The sequence below is a fragment of the Anneissia japonica genome, unplaced genomic scaffold (genome assembly GCF_011630105.1).
Source record: "Anneissia japonica isolate Jap-2015-1 unplaced genomic scaffold, ASM1163010v1 scaffold287753_len344599_cov186, whole genome shotgun sequence".
Lineage (NCBI taxonomy): Eukaryota > Metazoa > Echinodermata > Crinoidea > Comatulida > Comatulidae > Anneissia > Anneissia japonica.
Window position 1 is genome coordinate 298372 of NW_022712461.1, and position 24292 is coordinate 322663.

General features: G+C 34.2%; 2 protein-coding genes across 2 annotated transcripts in view; both read right to left on the reverse strand.

The window, feature by feature from the left end:
• LOC117107803 (cytochrome P450 2C23-like) overlaps positions 1 to 3508 on the reverse strand; it is a 14211-nt gene extending 10703 nt beyond the window's left edge. The window contains exon 1 of the mRNA XM_033249579.1: positions 2996 to 3508. Coding sequence (XP_033105470.1) covers positions 2996 to 3347 — 352 coding nt within the window. The 5' untranslated portion in view covers positions 3348 to 3508. The remainder of the gene's footprint in view (positions 1 to 2995) is intronic.
• Positions 3509 to 9704: 6196 nt separating this feature from the next.
• Positions 9705 to 24292, reverse strand: part of LOC117107808 (DNA mismatch repair protein Msh6-like) — a 21928-nt gene continuing 7340 nt past the window's right edge. The window contains 17 exon segments of the mRNA XM_033249588.1: positions 9705 to 10500; positions 10685 to 10819; positions 11428 to 11672; positions 12692 to 12893; positions 13868 to 13966; positions 14757 to 14883; positions 16483 to 16715; positions 17463 to 17618; positions 18656 to 18746; positions 18965 to 19200; positions 19479 to 19694; positions 20102 to 20237; positions 20646 to 20715; positions 21770 to 21995; positions 22209 to 22280; positions 23159 to 23310; positions 23681 to 23746. Coding sequence (XP_033105479.1) covers positions 10354 to 10500; positions 10685 to 10819; positions 11428 to 11672; positions 12692 to 12893; positions 13868 to 13966; positions 14757 to 14883; positions 16483 to 16715; positions 17463 to 17618; positions 18656 to 18746; positions 18965 to 19200; positions 19479 to 19694; positions 20102 to 20237; positions 20646 to 20715; positions 21770 to 21995; positions 22209 to 22280; positions 23159 to 23310; positions 23681 to 23746 — 2609 coding nt within the window. The 3' untranslated portion in view covers positions 9705 to 10353.

Below are 24292 nucleotides of genomic sequence, written 5' to 3' on the forward strand. Positions count from 1 at the left end.
TATATATATATTATTAAATATACAATACTTACAACAAACTGATTTACTGTATATGGCCAATTTTAAAAATAATGGCTCCAAATTCGGAAATTAGGTACAGGCCTATTATTTTTTCCAAAATTTAAAATTTGATATATTAATACCTTTTGGGTATATTGGAAATGTATAAAAACGGGCCTAAAGATCATTTCTATCAAACTATGCGGGAGTTAAATATTTTAAATACAGTATATAATAACTCCTGATCAAACAAACTAGCCGGCTTCTATGAATAGTAAACATTCTCAGAAACCGAGTCTGGAAGTACAAGCGGTTGCATTGCAACTAATTTGAGGCGGCCCGCTATCAACGTGATTGGCACGGCTACCACCCACGAACATGGGCGCAGATCATGAGGGGGGGGGGGAGAGACACGTCCCTCCCACATATTTTAAGTGGGGTTCCAAACTTTTCGAAGTTTTATTTTCATGGTACATCACACAGATTATTGGGACTATGATGGGTGTGACCTCACGGCTAGGTAAAGTAAAGTAAGTACATAAAAGACAATTTTTGAAGTTTTATTTTCTATGGTACATGACAAAGATTATGTAGATCTCTGACTGCCAAAAATTCTAGATAAAAGATCATGCGAAATTTGTTGGCGCTTCATTTTGACTATAATGATGATTTATTAATGGTGAGTGTCATTTCCGGCCATCTAGAGGTACTATTTTTTCAAATTTTCCCACCTCAGCCTCAACCATAGTGGGGCCGACGTGGGTGTCGTCTCACGAATGTCCCCACCCCACCTACCTTTCAAAACAGATCTGCTCCGGGGATCCCCTTCCCCACGACCGCCAACATATTACTGTATGGCTAGCTTATTAACGAATTAGGCCCATATCGGCCGCTACCTATAGCAGCCGCCCTCCAAAATGACCGCCAATATGTGTATATGTATGGAACGCCGATGACGCATTCACAATGCAGTACAGTGTAGTTAAATGGTTTGGCATAGGACTAGGTCAAGTCGGTTTAGAATGGTGTAGGACCGGTTCGGCCGTGAACAAGTTATTCGTGTTTTATTGTTAGGTCTTTCATGTTGTCATATAATGTGGTTTTTAGGAAATCGGGGCATTATTATGCTGACATTAGTTTGCCAAAACAACAGTGGATTTTATTAGGTTTTGTGTAAGTCTCGTATAAGTTAATAATTAATTATTTAGATGGCATTTCGTTTTATCTATTTAAAACAAACTAATGTACATTATATATGCAATCATATGTTGATATAATCGTGTTGTATTATCGGGTATTTTGCTGCAAATTAATGTCGTTTTAAGCAATTCAATGGATCCCACTTGTGAGAACGTTTCTCACTGAATTAATTGTTACTAGGCAACTTAGTACTGGCAGCTTAATACCTATTTAAAGCAATGAATTTCCATTCATGCCTAGATTTAATTATTAATTAATTACATAAATACGGTAACCAATCAATCACTTTTATCTTTAATCGTACATATATAATATATATAATTATAATGCAGGATTAATTAATCATATTATATACTTTATTCTAAGATACAAATCAAGTTTCTTGATAAGTTACAGCTATAGTTAAATTAAATTTCTCCTAAGCAATAAAGTTTCAACTTATATTTTGCAGGATAAAATAAATGTAAAACACTTCTTAACTAACTATTACTTCTTAACTATGCTATTAAAACTACTCCGTAAAACAATCAATCTTAATAATAATAAAGTATTTCGCCATACGTTCTTTCAACAACATAATAAAGTCTTGTTTTGTAAACTGGCATAGGGCCTATTCTATTTTTTCAGTAAATGTTTTCTCATCACGATTTCTAACAAAATGTTTTCGTTACACAACTACTGGAGTAGGGAGTTGTTGATTATCAACTCACTGTGGCTAGACAATGAACATGCTTGCTTCATCAGATAAGACAAAAGATATCAAAGATATCAACCTCCGTGGTAACGTTAACTTTTAACCCTACTACTCTAGTATTGTTGCTTTTTATTGAGTAACAAACGATTGAATCGATGGCATGAATCGTGTACATATTTGAGTATAAAGAATTAAGAAACGAATATCATATGTATGGACTTTAGAAACACTTCAGTGGAGGAAACCAATTTTCAACCTATTCTTATATAAATTATGTATACATATTTAAATATATGTGGCCTATATATATTAATTAAGATATAATATATATATGGCCTATATAATAAATAATGAAACAATATTAGTATTGTTGCTCTTTATTGAGGAACAAACGACTGAATCGATGGCATGAATCGTGTACATTAAGAAACGAAAATCATATGTATGAACTTTATATAGAAATACTTCAGTGGAGGAAACCAATTTTCAACCTATTATATAAATTATATATGTATACATATTTAAATATATATGGCCTATATATAAATTATGATATAATAGATAAAATCCAAACTAGCTTTATAGTATAATAAGAAGAAGAAACGAATACCATACTTTATTATTGGAGAACTTCAATCTATCGAAAGTTTTGATGTTATATTGGAGCAATGTTTTTATTATATTTTTATGATGTTTACAATTCTTAATGTATGTGACTTCAATTTATTTATTTTTTTCAATAGTTATTTTTTAAGTAATTTTATATAGTATGTAGGCCTAGGCCTATATAACTAGGCCTATATATAAAATGAAAAAGAGGGCCGAGTTGACCTGCCGGGCCGAGTTGACTGGGGCCTAGTTGAATCGAAACCTTTGTATTTAGCAAGCGGTATTGTATTATTAATTGTGAATGCATCACCGGCGTTCCATACATAAACACACATTGGCGGCCGTCGTGGACTGCGGCCGCTCTAGGCCTAACTAGCGGCCGGTGGGCCTAGGCCTTATTAACTAGGCATGCCGCGCAGGCTAGCCGGGCCTAGGAAAGACGATAAAGCGCTAATTGAGACAACGCAGTTTGTATTTTATTACTGTACTTACCTTCGGTACTACCTTCGTGAGTCATAAATGGAATATGTTTGCGTTCAGAAAAGATGTCTGGTTGTTTCTGGAACAAGTTAATGGCAAGATTAGCATCATTGATCCACACTGTTGTTCGAAATGGTCCCTGATACAGAGTCATTACATCACCATAATGTTCTGCCCATTTAATTATATTTTTCCATGGTTGCTTTCCATACGAAAGAATGTTTCCGACAATGGGTAGCGGAGTGGGGCCCCGAGGCATCAAACTTATTGACCGTTGTCTAAGATAATATATTGTTAGGATAATTATGATAAACACAAGAAACGTATCATAATTTCCAACAGAGTCGGTTAAAAACAGTTTCATGATGGTCCTTAAAAAGTAAAGTGTAAGTCTAACTATACAAAAGTCAAAGCTCAAACGACCGGCTGATTCTTATTGCGCATCACCAGTTCTGCGGTCGGAAGTACCGACGTCGTTTATTTTGTATAACGTCGTCTTCGATTAGATTCTATCATTCGATTGGCCGGTCATCTAGTTAATCATTTTTTTAGGCCCGTACGCATGCGCAGTCGGTGGTTGTGGAGCGAGTGAATGACCATTAAATAAAGTAAAAACACTACTGTACAATTTTAAATAGCGATCCTACAAAATACCCGTCTGATCAATGACTATTTATAAAACAAATTAAAACTTAAAAAACAAAATCTCAGTCTCTCCTCCCCTCAAGACTCATAGCCGTTCTTGTTTGGTGAGAAAAAAAAAAGCAAAATACTGTAGTATCACATAAACAATGCACAATTCTGTAGTTAAATGCCTGTAAATCGCTGAAAGTAATCTATGACTCAGTGAGAGTAGCTTATAATGCAGGTCTTGTGTAATTAACAGGTACTGGTTTTTAATATACCTCCCTGGCTTAATACATAATTTGTATACTCTTACGAAAATTCCGAGAGGACAAAATTATTCTTCTATCATGGACGTAAACTATTAGGCCAAGTTACCAAAAAAAAAAAAAACATGTTTCTCGTCACATAATTTTGAAAAAGAGGAGGAGGTTGAGGCCCCCTCCCCCTTTTTTTCTTCTTCTTCTTCGCTGGCCATGGCCGTGAGGTTTGTGACATAAACAGTCTCCAAAGATGCGTGTCTCACTACTTAATTCTAAATACAATGTGAACATACTACTGTATTATATTATACAGTAGAAAGCTATACTACTGTATATTGAACACAGTATTTGTTTTATGTTTCATCTGTTTTCACATTGTACAGTAGTATGTTTATACATTGAATACAGCATCACCAGATTTATATGAAATATGGTCGAAAATCAATATACAGTACCGTATGTTTTCAGATATCGAATGAAATGCGATCGTAAAATATTATTTTCCTCAAGAGTCGACCCACGAGCGGAGAAGAGAGCATGCTTTTCAATTCTAGAATGATTCGAAATTGTGGAAAGTCGGCGAAAATATTGAATCCATTTTAAATAAATTTGATCTACAAATGTTCTTTAACATTGACTATTGTACAAAATGGCTTAATGGCTTCAAAGAAAAAAATATTAAAAAAGATAACATAAGTTGGTATAACAATGCTTTAAGTAAATCATCTTTAAAACATTACATAAGATACAAAAGTGAACCTAAAATGGAAAAGTATTTATTAGAAAAGTGTAACTTTCATGCTTCAAGTTTAACATTTAAAGCTCGTTCTAACTCACTACCTCTTGAAGGAAGAAAGGAATCCTGGTCACCTCAAAATTTAGGCTTATGCTTATTATGTGACTGCGTGACAAAGGAAACCATCAATCATTTTGTATTTGATTGTATAAGATTAAAGAACATTAGAACTTTAATATTTGACCAACAAAAAGGATTTACATATATTTTGGGAATTATTCATATCAAGCTCCCCTGAACTTAAATACCATCTTTTGTTTGATGATTTAGAAATCCATTACGAATATCAAATTTTAACAACAAATTGTATAAACCCTATTAATTATACTATTGCGAGTAAAGTTTTCGATAATCATTGTAAATTACTTTTAACGATGGCATGGAAAGAACGAAATGATATATATATATAATAATTTTCTATTGCAAGACTAATATGCCTGGTTTTAATGTTATTGAATTAAATTTACAATATTTACTCTGTTATATGTATATGTATGTGTTTGTGTATGTATGTGTATATGTATGTATGTATGTGTGAATATGTGTGTGGGAGGGGCGTGTGTATGTGCGTGTGTCTATGCATGTACGTATTGTGTGTGTATGTATGTATATGTAAGCATGTGTGTGTGTGTATGTGTATATATATATATATATATGTATATGTATACTGTATATATATATATATGTATATGTATATATATATATATGTGTATATATATGTTTGTGTGTATGTGTATTTGTATGTGAGTGTATAAGTGTATGTATTAACCAACTTACTTATATTATTAGTTATAGTATTTATTTTTATCTCTATTACTATTTTTGTAAACCCTTTTTTTATTATTTATATTTCGTTCTACCGCAGTATTTTCTTACTATATTTTATCACAGTAATTTAGTTTTTACTGATTTTGTTATTGTTGCACGTCTTTACGGCTGTGCCTCTGTTATAAAAGAGAAGCAATAAAGTTACTTACTTACAGTAGCGATCGAACAGGAATCGGGGAAATTGAAACAATTACGGTCTGGCACGGAATATTAGAGGAACACAGAAGAAAGTTTCGGTAGGTATCTATCGCGAGATCGGCGATCAAAAATCGCTGTCGTATCGGCGGTGTTGACATCGGTAGCGTATGTGGGCTAGGCCTAGAGGCATTTTTTGCAAAGACGTTTCGTTTCTCAGGTATATTTTCGAAGTTTTACTAGGGGAAAAAAAGAAGGCGGCCCTAAAAAAGAATGCGGCGGGCGACGAGAAACATTTTATTTTTTTTACATGGCTTAGGCCTAACAGTGACCTCGTTTTAAAAAGGCTTCAGTCAAATTATACAATGATAATCTATATATGCCTTCATGGAATTTATATTTTAGTCCATCAAACCAAGGTTAGGCTTATTACAAAAACAAATCTCTACTGGTAGAGATTAACCTATAAAGTACGTCTTTCTTGTCTATGGATTATACTGTTATTACACTCAAATCTCAAAGTGAAGTTTCAGTGGCGTTAGAATCTGTTTCTACTTCTAATTGTGAAGTTTAGTTTTCATGTTTAAATATTTTAATATTCTGAGCCGTCGGAAGCATTTTGCAAGTGGTCCGGCCATTTTAATAAGAGTGGGCGTGGGTGGGTGGTGGGGTGCAACACATTTTTTCACCATTGAAAAAATGGCTCCTCAGCCGGGAAATAGCACATGCATAATTTTAGAAAAATCAATGTCTTCACTTTTAATTTAAGGGTTACAATTTTTTATATTGAAAGTAGGCCTAATCAGGGCCGACTTGGCCATTATACCTTTGCCAAAATTTTATAATAGTTATTTGTTATTTTATATTATACCTCTAAACAATTTCAAAATCAGTCTTAAATATTAAAATTAAGGATTGTCAATAAAGTTGAAATGTACACAGCAATACAATAAATTGTGTTATATATTACTTACACGTAGATATAATGCACTGTTTTGTGTATAGCGTGTTTTTTTTTTTTTTTTATTGAATGACGATAATGTTAGTGGCAGTGTTAGTAACATTTTAATGGAAAGACAAGTTGATGTCTAGCTACTAAGAAAATTAATTAAGAATAAATAAGAGCATGCAGTTACTGTACAACCATTTTAAAACCTTTAATGTATTATTTTTAAAGTTCCATCTAAATAGAGAAATCAAAAGACCACATTTAGTACCCATGAGTTCCAAGTCTCCCGTAGAATGGGGTCTCCCGGTAACTGCAGGAAGAACTCCTGCATATTTTTCCCGAAATAAACCATCTCCCGCAAATTCATGATATTTGCATGCTTTAACAAGTTTCTAAACTGTAATATCAATTGTCTGCGCAGCAGTTAGTACCAATCATTAATGTTTATCACCAGGAACAGCAAAATGTGGTTGTCATAAGAAAATTCATTTAAACAGATCTCCCGGATGTGGATAGTTCCAAATTGGGACCCCTTTGAATTAGACACCAAAAGACCACCATGCACAGGACTTGACTACAGGGAAATAGTTTTAGCATTAATAATAATAACATCTTACAGTAACTGTAGGGCCCTACACCCATTCAAACATCTTACATTTACTATATCATTTCTTAATTCCCCTCTAAATAGAGATATTAAAGACTACTTTTAAAGCCGGTCTTTAATTATATTGATTCAAATTAGAGACCAAGCGGTTGCTAAAGACCACTAAAACCCTGGTCCCAAAAAGGATTTTTAATTGGTGGTAGGAGGGAGACCTGTGATAGGATTGAGAAAAAGTGGTCCGACCAAAGCCGGTGCGGTTCCGACCGCCCTGTTCATTGTTCACTTTTTGCAATTATTGCATTCTTGATTCTTGAAAACAGACGTTTTCAGCCGCCGATCCAGACTTCCTTACCGTTCGCCATAGTGAAGATCAGAATAGGAGATAAAATATTTTTTTAAAATATGAAGTGATTGCAGCGTCTGGTGGACCGGCAAATTTCAACTCTCCCATTCTTTCAGAAATGCCACCAAACAAAAAGATAAAATAAATGCAATACTTTATTACATTGTCTAAATATTAAGAAGGGACTTAATTAAATCGGCGGAGCAACGAGCGGCATGGTATCCGAATTTCAAATCAAACATCATTGGAAGTGGAAAAAGAATAAAAGACAATGCTGGAAAATAAGATAGGGGCCTATCCAATTAATAAGTGGTTAATAGGCCTATTGTATTAATTGTAATGTAAAAATGTAAAAACAATGATTAAAATTTTAAATTGTATCCAGTACTGTCATCATCCCATCTGAGTATCAGCTGCAAAGAGATTATCAATACTAAAGACTGTATTCAGTCTGCCTTGATTCGGAAAAACACAATTTATCCATTTTATGAATTTTATCCATGTTAGAGACTGGCTTAGGGGCACCCTGTGGATGTAATCTCTCATGTTAATTGATATTTATACTCCAAACAATATTTAGAAATGTGAAATTATTATGAGAGTTACGCATTATATATATATCCAACAAATCAGACCAAATTGGAAGAGAGCATTACCGTATAAACGCTCGAATATGCGCCGCGGGGCTTATGAAACATTTAAAGAGGAGATTTATGATTGAAGGTAATTATTTAAGGAAATATAAAATGTATATGGGTCTGAAGCTACGGTGACAAAGTGTTCTGTTTAGAAGTTCAAAAGAGTGGTTAAAAGAGTGGTTATGTTGTGGTCCTAATAGCTGTAATATTATGTTAGACCATTCAACATAAAACATATCAAAATTATTAGGTTGAACTTTGCACTTCATATAACGTAAATTCTTGGAATTTGGATACGAGATTTTCATGACAATCGAAAATAATTAAGGAAATATAATATGCATAAGGGTCTGAAGCTACGGTGACAAAGTGTTCTGTTTATAAATTAAGAGGTTTAGAGGTTATGTTGCGGTCATATTAGACTGTAATAATTATTATTAAAGACCATTCAACAAACAAAAACGTGCCCTATCAAAATTATTAGGTTGAACTTTCCACATCTATAACGTAAATTCTTGGAATTTGGATGAGATTTTCATGACAGTGAATGTACTAAATATACAACTTGTGATTTTCTATGAAAAAAAAAAGTCTTAAATATTTAAATTTTAACCAGCATTGTTAAGCCAGTAATATTGGGGATTTGTTATAAGGCCTGAAAAAATTGTTTTCCCTTTAATGCTGAAAATTGTATTGGAGGGGCGGGCGCAAGAAAGTTTTTTTTTTCTCCTGTCACCAGAATTAGTACTGCATATTAAATTGCAATGCTTGCAATTAAGCCTGTCTCACTATTTGTTTTTCAAAGGGTATTCATCAGACTGAATACAAATAACCCGTAGTTAATATTTTGTAATGAATTGAGGCCTAGAATGGCGACACCAACAGGCACTGAATACAAAGCGTTCTGGGAGAGTATTCTTTATTATGCATGTACAGAACTTGCAATTTCATTAATCTCCTATCAAATACTCCAAGAAAGGCAAATGTATGAAGTGTCTTACCCAAGTAAACATTCCATAGTACGAAGGATGGATTCACTATTTTTATTTTATTTGTATTCTTTTTATTTTTTATTATTTATTTGTTTTATTTTTATATTTTTAACTGACAGAATATAACAGAAGTAAATGAATGCCTGAACTGATATTTTGTAGGTTTCACATTATTTTCTATACAAACAAGATATCATAAATCATATAATCTGTGTGCACTGAAAATTTGAAAAAGATGAAATTGTCGCCAGACCCCCAACAGTAACTCAGGCTACGGGCATCGGTTGACACTTCACATCAAAGGGCCTAGTAATCAATCTTGCACAGGAGCCTGTCATCACCTAGCTACACTGCCTCGTCATCATCTTCATTATCATTAATTTCCCATAGTAAGTGCATTTCCAAACATCCAGAAAACAAAACTTTCCGAAGAACCCCAAACCCCTTCCCCTAATCCACCTCCTCAGTGAAATTAAAAATCCTGTGCGCAGTTGTGATGTATATATTTGTGATTGAATGACTGACTGAATAAAACTGGAAATGGTGATCATTTCTAGAAGATATTTATTTGAAATCGTATGACAACACACACAAAGGATATTTATTTGAAATTGTATAACAACACACACTGCTACTCAATGAGCACTAGCCCAGTTCAAATGTATTCAGTGAAAAAGCTAACTTGTAATCAAGGTTCATATCTCTGCAAGTTGTTGAGTGGGATATTTACGGGAAAGCATGGAGGACGCATGCTCCATCCCAAAATCTTGTACACCAGGCCCAATCTAACATGAAATTTGCTAGCAAAAAAATTACTTTTAAGTAGATAAACATCACTCAACACCTTATTTTGCCAGGTAACAGTTTTCAATTAATCATTGCGCCCCCCCCCCCATTCACCTTCCATCAGTGCTTACTCCCCTCCCCCACACCACATGTCTATACTCCTTGATATGCCACTGAGCATATTCCAACTACCAGTACAGTATATGCTACCTTTCCTTATGATCATAAGGCTTACTTTAAATAAACACAGCACATTAAAGCAAACACATCTTTAGCACACTGATAAAAAATCAGATAAGATTTATAATTTCATACAGAGCACAAATTATGAATGCCCTGTTAACATAAGATAATTCAACAAACATGAATCAAATTTAATTGGTGAGACTACCACCGGCAACGGATCTGCTCATTCTGTTATTCTGATCGCATTTCTCATTTCTATTAACTCATCTAGTTTACATGATGTTGAGAATCTGTTTAGCGCCCTCAGTAGCTTGAGGCGTTCAGAAGATGCTTCAAAATCTGCAGCTTTCTTCTTGGCCAATCTAATAACCTGTACAAATAGTATGAGAAACAATAATAAAATGTGTCACACATGTAGAAACATTTTGAACATAACCAATGCTCAAATAATTGTTGAACTGAATTGAAAAGAAACCAAACAATGAACCATAGCCAGATTTATGTAAAATCAAACACAGCACACAATCAATTTCATGCACTGTAATAACACTTACTTCATCAGGTATATTTGCTAGCCTAGCTGCGTTGAAACCATAGCTCTTTGGACACGCTCCACTCACAAACTTGTACAAGAACGTTATCGTCTCCTGACTTGGGTCATCATCATTTTCATTTTCAACCATGCAAGCCTGTAAATCAACAACAGAAGAAAAATCATACTGTTTCCTACTGTATGTCCATTGTAATGACATATCCAGTTGGGTACCTTTGGTGGTGAATTTAGCTGTACGTTGCAAGTCTATACCTTGGGTTATTTTTTAAGAGTGTACTGCCATTCGTGCACCTGGGCCATATTGAACACAGGACTAACAGTTTGTCTTATCTGTGTTTCAGCCCTCCAGCTAAAATATAAGCAGAGCAGTGATGAAGCTGAACTGAAGAAAGGTCTGAAAGGATCGCCATGGTGCAGAGCACACGCAGTGACGTACTACCCCAGTCTGGCATGTATTTTGCACATAGAAGTGGATGAGAAGAGCAATGGAATATCTGCTGGTGTACCAACCCATCTGCAATTATTAATGAGCTTTCTATTTGTGCGACTGTGTGACACTAGAATGGATTCACTCACGCATGACCCTCATACCGTCCTCTGCACATTCGCATGTGCAAAATGATGTTTTAGTGACGTCATTACGTTCTACATCTTACTGCCATCATACAAACAAAAGTTCCCTATTGTCTGCATTGCAACAGATATGCAAGTAATTATGACTGACCACAGAATAAATACACTTACCATATGGCCCAACTGTATATTTGGGTCATGTGCGAAGTCTTCAACCAACGAATGATAATGAGTGGAGAAAAGTGTACGGCATCCAACGTTTTCTGTCAATTCTTTGACAACAGCGCTGGCTATAGCTGTTCCATCATATGTCGCTGTACCCCTACCAAGTTCATCTAGTAGGACCAGTGAGTGAGATGTTGCATGCTGTAGGATAGATGAGGTTTCACTCAACTCCACAAAGAATGTACTTTCACCTAAAATCACAAATAAGCATAAAAAGAGACAAAATAAAGAATGCCAATGGTAACAATAACAAAAGAATTATCAGATTAATTGTTTCAAAACTCTGTCATCACAAAGTGGATAAAATTTTAATTTTTAATGTTAATTAAGAAATTGTCACATTAGCTAATAATAACAAAAATAATTCTGGATTTATATATATTCATGTTTTCACAACCTTGATGCACTTAACAATAACATAAGAAAAGAAAAAAAACCCCATAAACTAAATTGACAGACAATAATATATAAAACAAGAAAGTAATGTACACATATTTTGTTGATTATTTAGCTAATATATTTTTAGGGTTTAGTTAATTTAGTTTAACAATTAATTCAATGATTATTAATAACTATTACAGTAGTTTGATTACTGTGACAACTTATTCAATTCGGCCCACACAGCAATTCTTAGAGATTCTTTCCATAGCGTGTTACTTTCCTTATCATTTCATAGCATGTTACTTTCCTTATTTCGTAGCATGTTACTTTCCTTATCATTTTACAGTGTGTTACTTTTCTTTCCATCCCAGACCCTTTCTTTTTTCTTTCTTTAAGTTCCCTAATCTTTCCATTTCTTTCCCTTTTCGTACATTACAGCTGAAAGCTGACGAAGGGTTTTCGGTAATTTCTACAGCGACTGAAAAAATGTCTTCATTGTCACTGAAATTTAACATATTAGCACATTCATAATAATCATAAAATTACTATAACAAATAAAAATAAAACAGCAGTTATAACAATAACAATATTAAAAACAATAAAAATACACCACATCATAAACATTACTCATGAACAATTCTATATTGATCTAATAAACTAAAACATATAAGCTAAAAATAATGTTGACAATAAATATCAATATGAAAATATTATTTGCAACAATCATTATCAATAATAATTTGACAAGACTGACTGAGAAACATATTAAAAGGTGGTCTGATTGAAATATTAGATTAGAATAAATAAAAATTTATTTATATTGTGTTACCTGACATGATATTGTCACTTGCACCTAACCTGGTGAAGATACGATCTACCGGTGTCAGAGTACAGGATTCGGCTGGAACGTAGCAGCCAAGCTGCGCCATGACCACTACTAGACCGACTTGCCGCATCAACGTAGACTTGCCTCCCATATTAGGACCGGTGACTAGAACACAAGATCCTGTTGCTGAACTTTCACTGGAATCCTATGAGATAATTAACATTAGGAAGTAGTGAAATTATTGTAGTTATTGGAAAATATAGGATAGAAGATATAAGTAAATTATGATGAAAATTAAAAAATTTTCAATGCTAAGTCTGTAAAAGAACTAGAGCAGTCACTCCATTGAGCGAGCCAAATGGCCGAGCGGTTAAGGCAAGGGCACCGTGATCATAGCCAACAATATCGGTATAGGTTCGCGGCCGGCTCGCTCTATGGTTCTGGTGGTGAAACAAGTCTTCTCGGATAACGACTATAAACCGTAGACCCAGTGTACACAAATGCTCATGTGCACTTTAAAGAACCCAGTACATCCTTCGGGATGAGTAGGGTGTTACCCCGGTGTACTGGTTCACCCAGGCCCTTTCGTTTATGTGAACTGGGCCTTCTGGGAGAACAGTAATTTATTACTGAAGAGGAAACCCAGTATAAAGAACAAATAAATAAAAAAATAAAAAAATAGAGTATATCTACATATCTCTGCCCTGTGCCAGAATACAATACTACAATACGTAGGATGTTTATGATGGGCGAAACTGCAAGCTACCCTCAAGAAAATAATGGAATCGCCTGCCGTATTCAGGAACATAGTTTTCTTGAGTGCTGCCTGAATGCGAGGGGCAATTCCATTATTTACTTTTATGCTCGAGGGTCAAAATCGAATTTCTGTAGCCTTGACCTTTGACCTTTTCCTATGAAAATTGAAAGGTGCTTTTCATTGATTATTATGTACCATTCCACTAAAATTCATGATCATCCATTCAAGAGTTTTGCGTAATCTTGCTAACAGACAGAAAGACAGACAGCAGTGAATAACATTCTTGGTGGAGGTAATTATGCTTTGACCTGTGTCTAATTGGAAGTAAATAACTGTTTACAGATTCTATCAGTGTATAACTTTATTTATCCATACCTAAACTGGAATCCTACATTAATGGACCTTACTAACAATATACTTACCTTTGCCACACCAATGTAGGTGTCATTTGGAATGAAGTCATCACCACTTGAAGTGTGTACAATACATGGGTGTCGGGCCTCTTTGATTGCTATAAATGGCTTGAGAATTAAATGAAAAAATACAGACATACAGATTAATTCAGGATTTGAAAGAAAAAAAAAACATATTTGTCTTTACGCTTAAAATTAAATTGTGTGACAGTAGTTACTAGCTATTTTGAACTCTCTGTATTACTATTAGTATAACAATGCCAACTAGCCAATACTAAAGAATATAAAGATATATACTTACATTTTATGAATACTTTTATAAATATTAACAATAATTTCATACATTAATCAATCAAATAAATATTTATTCAGCAAAAACAATCAAAAATAAATTTGAATGAATAGCCAAAGAATATAAAATACATCCATTAATACCCATGAATATCCATAAATTCCCTACACACTGTACATCCTTATTTATTAGTCATTTGATTTATGGACTTGACTTTTGATATTCATAAATCCATAAATATACAGAATACACAACATTTATTGGTCTTGTGAAAGTAAAAGCACAGTACAAGAAATTACTTCCTTGTTGGCAAACCATATAAAAAATCGCTACAAAACACAGTACAAAATAATATGTATGTATCCATACATTTAACATTGAAATTACTAAGTAAAGACACATTTCAAACCTTAGAGTGTCAGTGGGCTCTTTATTACTGTATACATTTATGGATATCCATAAATAACCCCATAATCATTAATCTCATACAAGGTCAAATATTGTCTAATAAATTTAGGTTTTTTGCAAACAATTTTGGTCCATGTAAGAACCAGATTTGGTAATTTTATGTGATGGACAAAGATACAAAAAAATTATAGGGCGTACCTTGTCACCATTAACAGGCAAAACAAGATTAGGTCTGCACATATTAGGCATCTGGCTGTAAGAAGCTAGGCCAAGTAAGACATCCAGGACAGAGAGGCACTGGACACCTGCTTTCCAGTCACTGTAGCTGTGAAATAAAATGATCAATTTGAATTATGTGTTGTCATCATTACCGCAGCAATAATTTCTTTACAAATGGCACTTAATTTGTTATCAAAGGAAGTATAGCTGTAAACTACACAACCTAATTTTTTTTCCATTTTAAGCATAGTCAACTTACATATCAATTTGTTTGGGCTGTTTTGACCACATAGCAAAACATTTTTAATACTGTGCGCTTGTTAAAAAGACATAAAGGAACAGATTGAGCACGCTTGAAAAGGGTATATGAAAATGCACTTTTTTAAACAATTATTCATTAGTGAACAATATTAAAAATACATTCCAAATCTATGCATAACACTGCCGAAATAAGATAATTCCACTATCAAAGAATTTTAACAAGTCTTTTGATACATCAGGTACCATATTTTCTTCAGTTCAAAAAAAGGAACCCCGCCAATTTCCTGGGCTAACAGTGAGCCTGGCCAGTTTTTCTTTTTGATGAAAATGAATCAATGATGGAAGAAAATTTTATTCAATCAGATTAATTTATATATATAATTGATTGCAAGAAAGTTTGCAACTTGTTGCTGCTTCAACCTAAACACAAACAACTCCTCATAAGCCAGCTCAAATCCCGCTGAAAACACACTAATATTGCTCATATTTTTGTAATTCAACCCCCATATTACCCCATGTGGCAAAATATTCACAAAAAAAAAAAATAGTTTGTGAATTGTTTGCAAAAGCTATATTTATATCCTTCTATTAATTGTTCCAATCTAATTTATCCGAATTAAAAAACAGTCAATGTTTTTGAAAAAGCACTAATGGTTAAAAGATAAGGTGATATTCACGGCAGTGCATTTGCATAAGTGGACCAGATAAATTGATATGCTTTTCCTTAAGGATGTAAAAAGCATTCCACAGTATTCTGAGCATAAATATTCAGCAATCACCCATTTTTTACCCATCAAGTATAGTCACCTATTGAACAATAAAACTTAAGCGTACTTTTTAAATTTTTTATGTAGGCCTATAGCTTTTCATATATGATATTTTTAATCCTGTATATGTGGCAAAGACAAGCCAAACCAGTCACTCGTCGCAAAAGTATTTAGTTATTAATACAGGGTTCAAGATGAAAATGAGAGCTATATAATGGTAAAAGAATCCTTTAAATCTGACATTTCTTTATGAAGTTACAAGTGTTTAAACATACAGCTGTTTAATGTACAATATTTGAGAAATCGACATCAAAGTTTATGATTTCGGATATTTCTCAGGCAGAAACCATCACCAAATTGCTAATAATTGTTGTTTAAATACTGAAAATAGGGAAAATAATAGCATACTGTAGAATAATGTATATATATAAAGGTTTGTTTAGCGCAATGAATTAGATTTAGAAAAAGCATGTTTTGGCCATTATTTCTAAAACACGATTTGCGACGAGTGACTGGTTTGGCTTGTCTTTGCCACATATATTTTAGATCTTGTGTCACTCAAGTGTAGAAATTAGAATTTCTTGTCAGTTGTTTACCTCAAATATATTTATTGTATATTGCTTCCTTGGCAATAAATAATAATTAATAACATATACAATAAAACAGGAAAAACTCACTGCTCGTCAAACTTGTGGAATACTGCCCTCATCGAGTCTTTAAGTGCAGCATCTCTCCGATCCTCCGCAGCTATTACGTCCTCCAGGTAACCTTTAATCTCTCCAGTCCAATATCTTTTGAAGCCTTTCTTTTGCGACTGAAGCTCATACTCATCTGGGGTATGACGAGAGAGGGCACTCTCTGGGATTTCAAGTTGGAAACGATTCTTTCCAGTCCCCCAATACGTAATATTCTATGGAAATTATTCAGGAATTTAACAAATAAATGTGTAGTATACAGCCCTTTTTTGTTAATAATAATAATAATAATAATAATAATAATAATAATAATAATAATAATAATAATAATAATAATAATATTAATTCTTTATTTGTTCTCAATCTAGTCGAAAAACGGAAATTTTGGCTGGGCTCCTGGGGAACCGCGGCAGCCGCAGTACAGTGCCACCCGACTTCACACGTAACGGACACAAACACTGCCCTTACCCCGCCAAAATCTCAATATGAGGGTTATTCAAGGAGCCAAGCGATCAGACTCCAATTATAGCCCAACATTGGCTGGGTTTGAACCGGGGTCTTCAGGGCAAGAAGCTGGAACAATACCTCTCAGCCAACCGCTCAGCTTTTGAAATGCCTTTAGTGGTAAAACAATGATTTTTTTTTTATGTATTATGAAATCAAACTTGCTGTTTCTCAGTGAACTTGCTCCACAGTATAATGGTGACTGAGTCAATCATAATCATCATCTTATACTCTTTGCTCATTCAACTAGTATTGATGTGAAACAGTAATATCCTGTATCATGCAGTCATAACCGGGGGTTATTAAGTCATTTTCAACAGTAGTAAGAGAACTGTGGAACCCATTTCTTATGGAGATCAAGTATTGCAATGAAAAATAACATTTATTTTGTTAAGTTAATGAATAAAGAAAGATGGAGAAAATCTTGTATTATAAAAAAACTCTCAAAAAATCCTTACCTTACATCCCAGTCGCTTCTTTTGACGTTCCAATACGACATCCAATTCATTCTTAAACCTCTTTAAATCAGCAATAGCAGTATCATAGTCCTGATTGACCCCCGGGCTTGGAATAATAGCCCCTTGCTGTTTGGCCTTTTTGTGATCAAATGCATGCTATGCAAACAGAAACAGTGAAAATTAATTAACATAATTATTTTTGATAAAAATATTTGTGCACATGGTAATAGGGAAAAGCTTGTTTTCCTGTCACAAGTATATTCATTGACAGTGTATCTATTGACATTTTAGTAAGGCATTTATTATTTTTTTAATTTTATAGGATTTATATAGCGCACATATCCAAAAAACTGCTCTCGGCGCTTTTCTGCCCTGGTCATTGGATACAGAATCAATCGTACACAACATGCACCCTCCTCCACTCCCTGGGGAGTATTCCCAGTTGTGCATGTAATCAGCACTAATAATTTCATTCTGAATTCTTCATCTCCTACCAGGTACCCATCCATACTCCTTGTGGTGAAGAGGCAAATGCAGATAACGCGTCTTGCCCAAGGACAAAAGCAATGTGACAAGCATCGGTCTTGACCCCCAACCTTCTGATTGAAAGTCCAACGTCTTACATGCTACGCCATACACACAGAGGTATCTCTGTAGGATTATCTTGGGAAGTCCGTCTCGGGGTCGTGTCCTGTGTCCTTATATCTTGTGTAAAATGGGAATAAATTCAGTCACCTAACTTCAATTTACATTATGCAGACACTTAATGTATGTGGTTAGAGGGCAGAAATGGAACTCTGGTTTGGTGATGGTGGTGCATGCCTTTCAATCCCTGAGACTAGTGTTCATATCTTGTAAAAATCACCGCCATTCTCTAAAAGGCTAAACTTATGTTTTAGGTTTACAGAGCATTACATCCAACCTGTAAAGCTGTGTCAAGATTATACAATTTTCTTTGACAAAAACTGTTGTATGCCCATATATAGTCATGATGTGCCTATATATGGTTATGATGTGATGTCATCATGACCATATTTAGGCATGTCACATGTTTTTGTCAAATGAAATTTGATAGTTTGGACCGAGCTTTTGAGGCAAATCATCACTTTAGGGTAGACAAAATATTTATTTTTTCAATTCCATATCCTAATTCAATCTAATAACAACTAATAACAACAACTTATAAATCTCACCTCAAAAAAACTAAGCTGCTTGGCAAGATTTGGAAAATGTCCCTTGGATTCTGAGTCAGATAAAGTGATACTCTTCCTCAGAAGTTTGGATCTGAAATGAAATTTCCTTGTGTTAATCCTTAGGAACACTACAGCTTTTAACTGACCATGCAGCTCTGACAGTTAGTGTGTGTATGGTTCTTTGGTTTATATGAACTACTATTCAAACTGGTCAAGTCACTTTCTATCTTGTCAAACAATGATGTTAACATCAGCATATAAATCCAACATAAAAAAGACACATTGTTGACATTAACAGAGATCACTTACTTTGGTTCGGATTTAGCCTTCTCAAATAATTTAGTAACTCGCATGGCACTTTTGAACCCTGATAAGGTCGTCAAAAAGTCATCAATCTTCTTCTTACTGTAGGTAACATCCTCAAAGAAGATGGCACGACTATCAGGATGACTGTTGCTTTGCCTCTTTAAACCAAGCGAGTGTATTCTGATCAAAGACGCAAGATACACAAACAAGAGCAACAAGCAAAGCAGATGTTGTTCACACTGATAGACAAAAATCTTAGTGTATGGCTGGATTAGGAGCAATTGAAGAAAATTGACATTTTCAAGTGGTCTTATTTAGAAAAAAAAACAGTGAGTCATCTCAATAATAATATTTAAATTCATCAAATACAAAATAAATTTCACAATGCTATACTTTAGCACAAAATAGAAAACAATGGACCACAATACATTTTACACAAAAAAAGCCAGAAATTCAGTGCTACCGAGAAACCTCTAACAGCTCTTTTACTAGCCTACCCTTGTTTAATATGGATAGCAATAAGCAAAAAATTATCACAATAAAACAGAATAACTGTTTACCTGTCATTTATTGAGTCAGGGTTGCATAGAGGGGCACATAGCCATTGTTTGAACAGTCGTTTCCCAAAGGGTGTGCAGCATTGCTCCATTGTGCCTAGCAATGTTCCCTCGGTGGTCCCTGTAAGCTTGTTATCCAAAATGTCCAGATTAGCCAGTGTCACACCATCTAGAATCTGGCATAATTATACAGAAAATTAATAACAACAATGTGTTTGCATTTGTATATTTTATAAAAACTTTCTTGTGTATCACATTATGTTCGTTCATGTGAATCCATAATCATGGGAGCCACACAGGTGTTAATGTAGCTGCCTTTAGCGGATAGTCGCAAATAATATGGATTCTAGTTGTTGTTATCAGTTGACTGGAACATCCGTAGCAGGTTCATCACGTGCAGGTTAACAGCATGACACATAAAATGCATCTGCATAGCTACTCTTGCGTTAAGAGAGATATAACATACAATTTCCCATGGACACAAGCGAATGTAATAAGAGATGAGAATCTCTGCCAGCTGGTTGAGGGCCAGAACTACAAAGATTTGCCAATCATTTTTATAGGAGACACATACAGTACATACCATGTTTCTATGCCCAGTAGCAAACTCTGCTGGTCTTGGCTTATGTTCAATAGCTTCTTTATCATCTACAGGAACATATGTGGTGAAGTTTTTCATGGACAAGAGTTCTTGATCTAGGCAACATTTCCTCAAATACCTGGAATGAATTAATAAAGAAAAATAGAAATTATATGTAAACGTTTAACAATTTCAATGTTATGATAATTAAACATAATCATCATCCTTTTCGTAATCCTATTTTCAAAAGGGACATTTTAAAGCTGTAGTTCAGTGTGCCTTAAGGCATTGCTTGTGTGTACAATCAGAATTGTAAAGAAGAGAAGAGAATTTTCTAAAAATTGAAGTTAAAAGACTTTTCAACAATTTTTTACAGAAATGTCGTAGAAATTAACGCTATTTACCATCATCATCTTTTTCAATATCATTAACATCAAAATAATCATAATAATCATTAATCAGCATCATCATCATTGTTGTCATTGCAATCATCAGCTTCTTCATTCTCATCTTAATTATTTTTTAATATTGTTGAATGGAACCTTACCAGATGCATGCACCTAATGCACTTAGTGCGAGTTCCTTCCCTTCTTTTGGGGTCAAACCAAGCGAGTCTCCTAATAAGTACAAAAATACTAAAATTCATTTTTAAGTAACATCATGATATATTTCTAAGTATTTTTGTTTGCTCTCTAATAGGGTTGTAAAAAAATTTAGTTTTGTGTTCTGTATAAACACTTTAATTACAAATAACAACAATTAAACAAACCAATGACAAAAATTATCTAACTAAATCTATACTCCATTTAAGGTAACTATAATGACCATTATATAACCACAGATCTCCCTCCAATTAAAGACCACTTTTGGGACCGGAGTTTTAGCAGATTTGGTCTTTAAATAAAGATAAGACATTTGTGAGGTCTCACCACAAAATGAGTCTCATGGTCAGAAATTCAAAAATTGAGTTTATATTATATTTGGGTAGATCATATTAAGCTTTCATTTGGTCTTTGAATGGCTTCCCTACTGTAAGTAAATCCAGAGATGTGAACATTTAAAATTTAGGTGTATGAGAACCACGTTTTGAGAAAATCAGCCTCAAAGATAAACTAACCTGTACAAATAATATGACTAGAATTACAGAAAATGTGCAGAGAACACTGTTTTGGCAAGAAAATTCACTTACAAAGTATACAGTCATAAAATATAAGTATCAAATTATTCAAAAACATTAAAATCAAAATTTTATAAAAATGTTGACTTTGGCCTGTTTTGGTGAATATCTGAATATGATTTCACCAACGATGCGTCTCATTTTGTGGTGAGACCTCACATTTGTTAAAATGGGACCACAGAAAAGTCATCTTTAAATAGTAGGAGGTGGTCTACAATTGGAGGGAAACCTGTATTTTAAAGCCATTATCTGCAGCAGCTAGTGGTCTGGAACCCAATATTAGTAATGTATACCAAATGGCATGTACTTACATGGCTAATATCCAAATGATACAATAAGCTAGTTAAATTCATTATTTAAATATAAAATCACATCACAACAATAGTGAAAACAGCAGTGAAAATTTTTTTTAAAAATAATAGAATAATACAGAACAACATTTGTTTATAACACCTTCAATAAAATGTTGCAGATTTTTAATCCTAACAGCATACCTTCGGCAACCATATTCTGAAGTGTGTCTGGCCAATTGGACACGTTCTGGTTTCCATCATCACCACCACAACCATTGAGGTAGTTCTCTTCCACAAGCAGTTTCAACGTTTTTTCTGCAGACCAAAACTGGCTACCTGGTGCCAGTGCTTCTTTGAGGACAGACAGCAAGTTGTTGTTAAGAATCTGCTGAGTTTGGGAATGTTGCTTTCCTCTTTCAAACAAAACCTATAAAGAGTTTAAAACTGTTAAAAAAATATCTTGAGCGCGCCGTTTGAACGTTGCGACGCCCCGGCCTTAACCGCTCGTCCCATAGAGTTGCCTAATTACTTGGTCAATATTGCAACATCCTCACGTAAAACTGCATGGTTTTCAGTAGCTTATTCATGAATATACTGGTATACACAAGATAGTAATGACATTTCATCCCATTATACGCACCTGAGCCGGTGTATAATGTGCTATTAATGTCCGCAGACGAGAACAGTGTCGGTCATCTTGAAACTGACCAATCTATAAGAAACAACACAATGTATTTAATCCTGTACATTTAGTGCACATGGCTTTCACAACATTATGTGAAACTAAATTTACATGGCAAAAATGGTGGTTAGAACAAAATATTGATGAAAAATTACTTCAACCAAATAAAGTAATTTTTTTATTCATCACCATAATTAATTTCACAATCAACAAATAACATGGAAAAACAGATTAAACATTAAATAATAGCATTTTTATATTTGCCAAATGACAGATACACTTTATTCAGTTCTGGGCAATCACTTTCTTCTTTATGCCATACTTTGCTTGTTCATTTATGTTTGGTAAATTCCACTCTAAAAAAGTAGCAAATACCATATTAATAATAATAATAATAGATGGATTTATATAGCGCAAATAAACGAGGTCTCTATGCGCTAGACAATATTGAAGTCAAGAACACAAAGAAAAAAGCCGGGAAAAAAACAAAAAAAAACAAAACAATAAACACCAAGCTAGCACCCAAACCGTAGTATTACACAAGGTAGGGAATACTTTATCAGTTTTCTCCTAATTGAAAAATTGTTACTGGTAAATTTGTCAATATAAAGCCAGCTAAGCGCGTGCAAATGTGAGGTATTGCCTCTTTTAAGTGGAATTCAACGGCTTCAAAAAAACTATACACATAATCATAGCCTAGGCCTGAACTGGAATGATGTTCAATTATTAAAAGAAGGCCAGCCTAGGTTACCCAGGCCTAATAATTTCCCTTTTTATTCTACCAACACACAATTTTTACTGGTTGGTCAGGTATTTTTACTGGTAAAATTGACGGCTAAAACAGCTTTGGGAGAACACTGTTTATTCAATTCCGAACAAAATATCATATCCTAATTCATGCTTCTTACATGGAATTTTCCAATAGACGTATCAATAAAACAAACACCGTAAATGGTTCCACCAGCTATGGTGTCGCTACATGGTCTTTCAGCAACCGATAGTAAATAATTGTTCCTTGCATCACAGGAATCACCGTCGATGAAACTAAATGTTCTTGTTCCTACGCAAGGATTTCAAAATAAAAAAATATCAGATCAAGAATATATTTTCTTTGCCAAATCACAGATGCATAATAATCCTATTTCTATACATTTATTGCATAAATCCCTAAATTTGCAGGTAATCAACTTTATGATTTTGTAATAAAACTTGTCTTTATGTACATGCTTTTTGATATGTTAAATTTAAATACAGTAATGAAACAGTATTATAAAATCTAAACCACTCTGCCAATATTACTTAATAATAATGTATATTATAAATGTAAAAGAGGAAATCTGGGAGATTAGAAAGTCACTAGGATTACTTCTAACACTTAAAAAGCAGAGTTTATAGCAAGTTTAAATCTGTAAAGTACAGTTGGTACTCACCCAACGTGGTCACCCTACAGGCTTCTCTCTTCACCACTTTATCAAATTTAGTTGCACCACCACCCACTAAAATCCAAAAAAAAAAAAAAAATTCCATAAAATCAATGATCATAAAAACATTTTTCATGGCAAATAATATTTCCTGGTTCTACGGCTTAACCAGTTTTTCCATTATCAAGGGAACCTAGGAACACAACGGAAAGTAATACACATTCACTAAACATTCTACTGCCTGTGAAGTCCTATTAACAGGGGTCTCAAATTGGAGGAAATCATTTGCTGGAGACCTGCGGCTGCGAGGCGAAAGGTATGAGGGGGTGGGGGACCAGAGATGGTCTACAGCACCTCGGCCCCACCATGGTTCGTGCTGAGGCAGACAAATTTAATTGTGGCACCTGGTCTAGATGGTCAAAAATGGCCCTACCATACTTAAATTTAAATATAATTTTCTTTTCCACCCTATTTAAAAAAAATTATTTTGAATTATTTAGTGGGCCCGGGCCAGCTCTCCTCACGCCCTTTTATTCGCCACTGACCTGGTTAATGAGCTTTCTTAACACGTTTTAATTTTATTTTGCTGAACATAGTGATACCCATCGGCACTAACTTTCT